The 11,633-nt window shown below is 35.1% G+C and overlaps 1 protein-coding gene across 1 annotated transcript in view; it reads right to left on the bottom strand.

The window, feature by feature from the left end:
- Window positions 1-940: 940 nt before the first annotated feature.
- LOC123566659 (ileal sodium/bile acid cotransporter-like) overlaps window positions 941-11,633 on the bottom strand; it is a 28,130-nt gene continuing 17,437 nt past the window's right edge. The window contains exon 3 of the mRNA XM_045360954.2: window positions 941-2,196. Coding sequence (XP_045216889.2) covers window positions 1,744-2,196 — 453 coding nt within the window. The 3' untranslated portion in view covers window positions 941-1,743. The remainder of the gene's footprint in view (window positions 2,197-11,633) is intronic.

Genomic DNA, 11,633 nt, shown 5'->3' with positions numbered 1-11,633 from the left:
TACATTTAATTCACTTGCTCCTCACCGATATGGGTTCGAGCCTCACGCGGGGCGTTGAATTCTTCATGTGAGGAAGCCATCCAGCTATTCAGGTGCCCGCTCATGATGAAGTACAATGCACGGAGGGACATTCGAAAGTTCATGGACTGACATGTTGGTTTAAATCGTTATCACTGATAGAGAATTCAGTTCGATAGGACAGTTTGTTTGTTTAGTTTGTTTGGGGTTTAGCGCCGTTTTACACCAGTATTTCAGTGATGTAACGGCGGGCAGTTCACCTAACCGGAGTTCCTGGATTCTGTACCAGTACTAACCTGTTCTCCGCAAGCAAGTGCCAACTTCCCCACATGAATCAGATGTGGAGGACGAATAATGTCAGACACAATGTCTTTTATCAAATCGTCACGGAGAACATACGCTCCGCCTGGGGACGGAACTCGCGACCCCGAGATCCGTAGATCTGCGCTCTCCCTTTTGCGTTCGATAGGTTGTACACCGCATTTTTGTGACTAACGAATGTTTCCCATGACTTTATTACAGCATTTCCAATTGCAAGGCTCACGTTTAAGTTTTCATCCCTGATAGATATAATTCTTAAACGTTTAAAGCCTAGTATTTAATGATATATTTGAATTGTGGATGCTTCGTTATAGGTAATTGCTGAACATTTTTGCGTTTTTGTATAGAAATGTCCATATCTTTGAATATTGTCATCTTTTTGATCTCAATTATAAAGCTAAAACCATTTCACCAGCGAAGGCGGGGAGTCAGCATAAATGTTATATATACTCTGTCCGTACCCAATGTGTTTAAGTTCATAGAAGAAAATTAAACGTCCAAAAAAGGATTTGGATAGCTTTCTTTTTTAACTGATTAATAAAAAATAATACATGTATCAGTTTGTGAATTATTTCAGTACAAACGTATAAAAAAACACAAGTAGCTGTTAGCATGACAGTTTTATTTATAATTGATTTAACCATATATAATTGTTTATAACTGCATACACAATAACACATTCATGAATGCTACAACAAGCATACAATATACATATGGGTGGGCCACAAGTTTGAACATTATGGTTACCTGCCCTAAGTAATAATCAGGATTAAAACGGGTATTTATTACGTAGTTTGTGAACATAGATATATAGTATATGATTGTTTTTACTTATACTTACGGTACCTAGACAATAGTAAAATAAAAAATTTATTTAGGTAAACTGCAGAAGTTACTAGAGGCTTAGAGGCTTAATTACACATCACGTAATATGCGTGTTTCTCGTGTCATAACAGCTACAGAATGCCGAAAGATTGGTTAGTGCCCTAGCAAGTTTTCTTTACACAATTGCACAAGGCGGAATATATTAACACATCACACATCTTTCTAAAAGTCTCAAGTCGCAGAAAACACAGCAGCTCTACAGACATATAAAAAACCAAAAGCAAAAAATTAGAAATATTTGCAACATGGCCAGAAATCAAAATCTCCTTCACTACACACCGGGGACCTTCCTGAAGCATCTTTATATTTTTTATACCAGGCTACTGATTGTATTAACTTGAGTAAGCCATTCTAGATAAAGAAGTTCAAAGTTTGAGTGATTTTTTCAGAGAATTTGATAACCGTCATAAGTTTATACACATACTGGTTTATATTTTGCTTGTTAAATTCACATGTACATGTACACAAATAATAAAGCTAAAGAAGCAAAACACTTCAAAGTTCTACTGTTTTTTACTTTTATATTACTACAATGCTCATTTCAACACCATCAGGATTGTCGCTTGTAGGCACACTGGTGAAATCGTTTCCTGCTCTTTTATTCTTGTACGCCTTGACGCTTTTGCCAATGTAGAACAACAACACAAAGAGACAGCTATTAATCTGCGAGAATATTCCGTATAACAATGGAAAAATCACCAATTTCGGAATCATTTGTTTTGGGAATGATAAAGTGATTAATGTCAGGCATAATGGAACATTTTGAATTCCAGTTTCCAAGGCGACAGTTCGTGCATGCGTGGCATTCATTCGGAATAACTTAGCTACAATGTATCCGAGTGCGAAGCCTACAGAAGTTAAAAGGCATGCTCCGGCGTAGATTTTCCAGGACGACTTGTACATGAATGGATAGAGAAGGCTCAAAAACGTTATTGACAAAATGATCCCTATTACTCCACATATGCTTGCGATCTGAAATTTGGGAAAATCTCAATAAAATGGTTAATATACAACGAATTCTCGCTTAAAAAGACTGTTTACACCAATAGGAAGTTACTACTCAGTGCTACATGTGAAGTAGTCCAAAATGTACTTCCAAGTTGTTGATAAAATATCGAATTATGAAGCATATAATGATGTGAAAGTTTTATTCTGGCTTACTTTTTTGAGAAAGGATCTAGACCACTTTCACGGCGAATTTCCAAGTTTTAGTTTTATCCATTGAGAAAATGTCTATATACTCGTAATTGCTAACAGCAAAACTCGTGGGAATATTTTCATAGGGAGTTGATTTTCTAAACAAATTACTTTCTTATATGTAACATATCTCAATATTTATTTTATATTTGGTAAGAAGACGTGTTATTCTACTGGCTACATATGGATTTTATTATAGCATTAAAATGGTCTAAAGTGCTGAAAATAAGGTCTCCTGCATGCGCGGGTCCAGCCAATTTTCTCAGAGGGGGTCCGACTGGCCCCCTCACTAAGACCAGGAAGGTCTTATACGTACCAATCATTCCAGCTATGACAAAATGTGTTTTATACACTAAATAATTTGATGATGTGCTTTGTGTGTGTGTGCGGATGTCAGCCGTATAAAAGGGCAGGATTGTCAATAAGTCTTTGTTGAACAGGCTGAGCTTGAAAATTCGCGGCCCAGCTAGTGGGTTCCGGGGTCATGCCCCCCACACCCCCACCCCCCCCCACCCCTGGAAAATTTCGAAATTCAGAGCTTCATTTCCTGCATTCTAGGGCATTTTAGGAGCATTTAGGACCCCCGGACGCCCCCTGGATCCGCGCATGTCATGATTTGTTTGGTAATATTAAATAAAGAAGGAACTGAATTAGTATATTGTAACCTTATAGAGATCAACCGTGGACACAAAGTTTCATAATTTTTCACATGTCCGAAATATAGCGGAAAGATGCAAAATTCACCTAGGTAATGGTTACATTTTATTCGGACTTTATCAATAACTCCCTGCATGAAATTTCAAAATTGAATTAAAACATAAGTACATAATTCATATAATATTTAACAGAAACTTTGAAGTTTTATAGTTTGTAGTATTCCCCAGGGCATGTGTGGATAAGTAACTGAATTTGATTTCTGAAATAAATAAATGATAATAAGTCAGTATGTGCTCATTGTGAAAATGCTTCGTTTTACTCAAGTGGAAACTAGCAGATACTTAAAAGTGCAGCTCTTTGATTCGTCAGATAGAATTCCTGACGCCATGATAAAATTATGAATACTGAATAGTTGTGTTTAAGAATGAACTACAAGTCAAATGTTTATCGCGGCCAGAAATTTGTTAAACCGGACAGAAGTTGCGAAATTGTCATTTGTGCAGGAAAGAAGCGTTTACCATAATGTCCAGTACTGGACAGGTATAGTGATCATGCACGGACACAGCCAATTTTCTCAGAGGGGGTCCGATCCCCTGCCCCCCACCCACCCTGAAAATTTTGAAATTTAGCACTTCATTTTTTGCATTTTTCTGGGACAGTTTTATGGACTAACCTGTTAAATTTGGGAAAATGATAAAATCAAGCTTTCTTGAAGGTAAAATTCTTAGTTTCTTTTAGATAAATAATATGAATTATGTCGGGGTCGTATGTAGCAGCAGCCGCATATACTTTACATGCAGTCCTAATGTTGCCTTTTTCGAAAAACATTTTCTTTCCTTCTTGTCTTCTTTCCTTTTTAAAAGATTTTCCAGAGGGGGTCCGGACCCCCGGTCCCCCCCCTCTGGATCCGTGCATGGTGACATATCATGCTTTCTGTTTATGTAGGTAAACTTGTGTTTGCTTAAATTTCAACAGAGCACAATTGTCTGAACAGTGTACAAACTCATTATTTGTTTTTCAGGCAAGGGTGGAAAAAAAGTTGTAGACGATGAAAGCAGTAACAATTTTATTAAAAAAAAAAAATAAACAATGAGACAAACATTTCCAACATCTTTGGACGGTTCAAAAATCCCATGTTAAACATACGATAAAGCCCGAAACGCGTGAAAATGTTCCGAATGTAAATCGTGTGCAGTAAGCGCTCTATGTATAGAGTTAGATTATGCGTCTAGATTGATTAAACTGGGCGAGTCTACTTACTTATTACTTGAGGATGAACAAAAAACGTGTTTTTTAAATGTTGCTCTTAAACAAGGGTGGCGGTTGAACTACTAAAAGTACAACAACAGTTAATTCACAACAAATTGTACGGTATGTTTTATAATCAGTAGAAGCTAGTCGTATTTACGCTTATGAGACTATGAGACCTGTTTCACCCACAAGTAAAGAATTCGCAGGTCCATCATGAAATATTTTCCCCAGCGCGCATATACTTGTCCTATTCAATATGATCGCGGCCGCGATCAACAATTACAGATTTGGATTGTTGTCCCGTTGGTTTTACTTCTTATTAGGTGACATTATCAAAATATCTTTGCAAGAATACGAAATCAATATTTAAATTTTGTAAAGATTTTAAAAGCAGGCAGTGATGGGCTAATTGGTTAAATCTACCAGACGAGCGACACAAACAGGTAAACAACTGATCTAATTAATTAGGCGTAATCAGAGGTTACTCTGGTGGTAAAACAGACATACAAAATACATGATTCCATTATCTTTATTGGCTAAAAATGAATTGCAAGCGAGCAAATTTGATAAAACACTTAAAAACTGTATAATTTTAATTTCTTATCTAATTATATTTTCTACGACCGTTGATTTGTGGAAAATTTCGGAATATGAAAATTATACATGGAAATCAACATTTAAGATTAATTAGAACTACTGACCAATATAATTTCACAATCACATAAAATATCATATCGTAAGTTTTTGACGATGTTCCTTGCTTCGTTACATAAAATCCAAACACAGCCAAAATCTTGATTCTGTTTTGCACTCGGATTGCCATATATACCCTTGAGTTCAGAGATTTTTCGGCGTAGCTGTCTAAACCAACTTTTTATCTACTTAAAGATGCTCGCTGCAGTTTCTTGTATGAGAGATGGGACAAAATCCTTATGTTAGAAACGGATAAATGCAAAAAATCAAACCATAGGTCACCGTGCTTATTAAGAAGTTATCAGCCCTTAAAACTGGATTTTTCTTCAAATTTGCATATTCAAGGGCAGATAACTCCTGAACAAGCATGGTGACCTTTTTCATAATTCTGTTTCTAACATGACACTGTGTTCATATATAAAGTTTGAACAAATTCTATTATTGTGTTTTTTACCCAAAACTGCCGCAAACGTCCTTAAAGAATCAATGAAAGTTGTGAAATTATTTTTCAACCAACAAAAACAATGGGACTGGGCAGAAATGAATACATGCGTACTTTTAATTTGCTGATTCAGAAATTAATGTCATTATTATACCAGATTTGTTGAGCGCCCTTTTCATATGAAATATACGTTCAATGGCGCTTATAATAATATACTGTTTCACAAAAAGTTTCGTTGCATTTCAAATGAGTATTACATAGATATAGTTGATACTGTCTTTAATGACATTTATTAGAGAAGCACAAAGTTTACTGTAGACAGGAGGTATTTTTACACGTAATGTTGGAGTTTTTTCTTGGATGATGTGTGAATGGTTTTAATACACGAATCTTGAATCTCCAAAATTTTATACGATGTACACAAAGCCAGTCTGGTTCATCTGTAGAAATCACGGTCTAAACCACCATTTTACGCAGATGACTCCCAACTCTATCTAACGTTTAAACCAGTTGACCAAGCATCAAAGGCAGTCACAATCACGCGAGCTGAACAATGCCCAAAAGAAATCATCTCATGGATGAATTCAATTATGTTAAAATTGAATGCAGACAAAACTGAATTAATTCTTTTTTCAAGTCAAAAACATTCCAAACATATTGCAAATCTAGAACTGTAAGTTGGCGATTCGAGCATAAGACCATCAAAAACTGTTCGAAACCTTGGTGCTACGCTTGATTCGAACATGCACATGAACCATCATGTTAATTCTGTGACTCGAACATGCTATGGCACCAAAAGTCTTATAAACTCGCTTGTGACCTCACATTTAGATTACTGCAATGCTCTTTTGTATGGCGTGCCAAAATCAACAATAAGCAAACTGCAAAATGTTCAAAACACAGCTGCATTGTCTTCAAATACAAATAAGATAGAATCAAATATAAAATTCTCATTCAAACATTCAAGGTCTTGCATGGACAGTCGCCGGTGTATATGAGAGACTTACTGGATGTTCACGTGCCAACTAGAAATCTTAGATCAGCAAGTGCAGCAACAACCCTTGTGCCACAAAAAGTCCTATGGTGATAGAAGTTTCAAAGTAGTGTATTCAGAACGGGAATCCCGTGCGATCGAAAAAAAAAGATTAATGGCGACATATACCAAACTGTAAGACCATATCTGAATGTCATAAAAAGACATGTCGCCAGTCCGAGTTCCGCGACTGGACCGATCTATGACGTCATCAAAATGGCGGTTAAGTTTGAAAACTTTGCGTAATTTATTATTTATTGATGTTACACAGCAAAACTTCATCTTATTCTCCTTGGTTTTCCATCCTAGAATATGTGTTGTCAATGTAATAACAATATTGAAGTATTTAAACAATTAAATAATGTGAAATAATAAAAATATATCTTACCCCACCCACTTTATTTCAACAGATTATTTTCTTGATAAATATATTTGTTTGATATGTGTTATACCATCAAAATATACGAATATCATCACATTCCAATAGTGCTGTAGCTGTTTATGTGTGCTTTATGTCTCTGCTACACATGAACACTGTTACAATTTGCTGACCCACCATTCGTATCGCGTTGAACTCCACAATGAACTTAAACATTGGTACTTAATCAAATGCAATGATTAGAATTCCTACCTTTCTTCTAACGTTTCTTCCCCAATAGATATGTTTTATTTTGATAGAAGCGTTTCAAAAGTTAGGATTAATAGTTTCCATAGGATCTCTAAACTTTATTGAACAAAAATGGAGTCTTTGAACAATAAGCTTTCCATAATCCATAGTTTGGAATGTTACCTTCATTTTAGAATATGCCGGCCATTTTAGCCCAGTTTGTGAGAAGGAAACTTTTCATGATTGGTATCAGGTCAGAGACCACCAATTCAAAAAAGTACAGGGAACTTACTGGGAATGAGGTAAGTGTATACCTGGGAATAAGGTAACGTCTGTGCGTTCTGATTGGTCAGTCATGTAAACAAACCCAGGAAGTGATTATTTTTACAAAATTGATATTTTTTCACTGCATTTACAGTATTTTATTATACATTTTGACAAAATTTGCTACATTTTATTTGTATTGAAAAAAAGTTTTATCAAACTAATTTCTCCCGCCATGTCAATGATGTAAACAGGGGGTCATCTCATTCACACGAAAATTACTTAAATAAAGTATCACTATTCATATGTTTTTCGTCCGATATTTTGGTAGAACTAAGATAGTTCTTGAAAAACTTGTAATTAGATATACATGTTTCGATGTATGGAAGGCCGTACACGCCATAATGTTACAATGTAAGTCTATGGGAAAACAATTGGTGGTCTCTAACCTATAATAGAGCTAAAACATGACTTTCGTAGGAAATCATCACAGGTAATGTAAATGACCACAAATCTGTTGTAAATGATGTAGAAAGACGTTTTCGTGCCAAAATAAGCGTGAAATTTGATTTTTTGAAAAAAATTTGGCCTCTTTTTTTAACAGGTGTGCCCATTTTTATCTGAGCTTTTTGGCCAAAAAGGATCATTTTTATCTCTGTAATGTTAGAGAATGATAAAAATTAATAGACCTTATTTCCATTTTTTACGGAATGAATCGTATTTCAGCTTCCAAGTCAAATCAAAAGCAGACAACTGAGATTTTCACGAAAAATTGCAATCTGACGACGACAGGGACTGAGTCTGGGCATATAAATCGACAGGGGGTGACCTCAGTAAACTATCCATATCTTTCTTAAAACTGAACATTTCTTGATGAAACTTTGTAAGACATTTGGTATTGGATCATGTTTCACAATATCACTGTAAAATTGGAAAATGTGATACGAAACATTCATCTATAGGTCAGAGACCACCAATTCAAAAAGTACAGGGAACTTACTGGGAATGAGGTAAGTGTATACCTGGGAATAAGGTAACGTCTGTGCGTTCTGATTGGTCAGTCATGTAAACAAACCCAGGAAGTGATTATTTTTACAAAATTGATATTTTTTTCACTGCATTTACAGTATTTTATTATACATTTTGACAAAATTTGCTACATTTTATGTGTATTGAAAAAAAGTTTTATCAAACTAATTTCTCCCGCCATGTCAATGATGTAAACAGGGGGTCATCTCATTCACACGAAAATTACTTAAATAAAGTATCACTATTCATATGTTTTTCGTCCGATATTTTGGTAGAACTAAGATAGTTCTTGAAAAACTTGTAATTAGATATACATGTTTCGATGTATGGAAGGCCGTACACGCCATAATGTTACAATGTAAGTCTATGGGAAAACAATTGGTGGTCTCTAACCATCAAGATTGTGTGATGAAACATTTGCCATCGTCTGGCATTCTGAGAACCCCTGAAAGTTTTGTGATAATTTTGTCAATTGTCAAGGGCTGGCACAACATTTTATAACATTTTGGAGAATTTTCATAACGGTTCTACGACAGACATTTTACTATCAAAAGTGTCTTTCTTGAAGTTACAATTGTCAACAGCAAAGAACATATGGCGACCATACACAAAGTGTCTTGGAATATAGACAACCTAATTAGAGAACGGTTATTATTAGCTAACTGATTCTAATGGGCTAAGAGTAGTCTACATAAATATATAACCCGTGTAAGAAGTATTTTAGTTCTATACTTCTTGATGTTTAATGTATAATACACCGGCTGCAACCTGTAAATGTTATTAGTTATAACCACGAAAAGTTGCAGTAGGTTTGTGGATGTATGCGTACATGTAAGAGTCGAGCACATAAGATTCTGTGACGAGTAGGGAACGTGACTGTCCTTGACATGTTCAAATTGACATTCTTGCTTTCCGCGAAAGGACCAAGAATCAATCAACGTAGATAACATGCAATGTAGTAGGTATGGACTTCCAAATAAGATCTTGATTATCAGCAGTAACTGCGTACCAGCCTGAGGATGAGTATCATTTTCACTAAAGAATTTAGCTGTAAAGGAAAGATCTTGTTAACCTTTCCGTCCAAAAACTGATTTGCTAATCCTGAGTATGTATTCGTTTCATCGACAATAGTTTGGCATATTTTGTGTTTATTGCCGGATTTAGACGTATTCGAAAATTTTATAAAACTTTTTGATCGCCGTTTGTAATTTTCACCCACAGAGCATTGGCCTCTTTCAACAACTAATATTTGCTATTGCCTGTCTTGACAGAAAACAAACAATCTTTTTTTTTCGCCCGAATGGAGTGTATTATATCATGACGCTGCTGTCCATCTGTCCGTAAGCAATTCCGTGTCCACTCTGTAACTCTTGAACCCCTTGGATGATTTCGAAGAAATTGACACAGATGTTCACAAATATGACTCTTGTTTCTTGTCCGCTCTGTAACTCTTGAACTGCTTGAGGGATTTTAAAGACACTTGGCACAAATGTTCACCACATCGAGACGACATGCAGCGTGCATATTTCTGATGGCTGGCTCCAAGGTCTAGGTCACACTTATGGGTCACATGTAATACAATCGGGCGTATATTGCTCCGCATTGCGGTGCTCTTGTTTCTTTAAAGAAACATTATAACACTTTTAGCTAGTACTAGGGACGTTTTGTTTATTTTCGGTCATATTTGACTCTATTGCTTTTGCAACAATAATCGTTTCGTATCTGATTTTAGCGCGATCCAGAGTGTCCCTACTGACGCGGCTCTATCACAATCTCTTTACCAAGATGCAAAGTCACTCTTGGTCAGAGAAATCGCGATCATCATATTAAATGCCTTCTCGAATGGTAGAAAAGACTGTTGCATAAGCGCTAGGGCACTTTTTACTTCCGTATGTTTAATATATCATACCCGTTCATAGTTTCCATATCGTGCAAAGTTGTACTATTAGAGCTTAGTGTTGTTGTGATCAGACAATTTAATACATATTTACAGGTATAAAACAATAGAGAAGATATTAACGAACATATGTTAAAACATTGTCAAGAAAATGTTAGAAGCAAATTTATTGATGTGTTTTATACAGCGGCTTAAACATTTCTGAAATGATTGTAAATGCTCCACAGACATCATGTCAGTTTTCACTGAATGCTGTGTATACTTTAAGGAAGAGTGATATTTTATGGTTAAAGGGTTTGGCGACGACACAACAATTTGAATGGGTCAATAGCGTAGACATAAATGTCACACCAACAACAATGAAAAGTAGAAAGTAACTTATAAATGTGAAAGATAAATTAGATATAGTTATACTCTTTTATTCTATAGTTATGTCCAGCTGTGTTAAATAGCAAGAAAAGAGGTCATTAGAAAGAAAATAGTGCACTCATTCAGAAAGATACATGTAGAGTTATATTACAGTATATTACTATACAATTTTGAAGGGTCGTGAATAACCCTGTGAGATGATTGTGCTTTTGGTTATACGTTTGTCTAATCTATTATTACTGTTTTCAACTATGTAAGATTATTATTATTAGACTATTATGAACAGGTTTCTATTTTTGATTTACATTTAATTACGATGCAGCAAAGAAATTACTTCAACAAAGTCTTTCCTTTATTTCACGTCCATTTAAAGATGTACTATGCTCACATTTTACATAAGTATTTCATCACTGCATATTGATCTAAATCTAGAAAATCCCCATTAAACATCTTTACCTTGGCTAAATATATAAACTAACTGTGTAAACTGCAATCACAATTAAATGTCTGTAAAATAACAACATTTGTTTCAAACAAACTTCCAGAGTTTTAGTAGCGTAATATATTTACACATTAATTAGTATGTAGTATTTAAACCTTATACACCACCTGTCATACTCACAAACATGGTTATTTTATAATTCCATAAATGATATGCGATAATTGTTCATATATTCAAATATGAAATTTGGGCATAATATATCTTTGATACTTTAAAAATGACGTTCCTTTTATTAAAAAAAACATAATGCTAATAGTTATATATGTGGACGATGTGATCTTCAACAAACTTCACTTTCAGCAACAAAAACAAACAACTCTATCAATCATTTGAAGATGATGATATATTTAATTTTTAAAAAATAGACGCCATTTTGATGACGTCATAACTCGGTCCAGTCGCAGAATTCACACTGGTGACATGGCTTAGAATGAACTTCAGACATTACGGAACAGATTGGTATGTGTC

The sequence above is a fragment of the Mercenaria mercenaria genome, chromosome 8 (genome assembly GCF_021730395.1).
Source record: "Mercenaria mercenaria strain notata chromosome 8, MADL_Memer_1, whole genome shotgun sequence".
NCBI lineage: Eukaryota > Metazoa > Mollusca > Bivalvia > Venerida > Veneridae > Mercenaria > Mercenaria mercenaria.
This window is presented reverse-complemented; position numbering and strand designations above follow the sequence as displayed.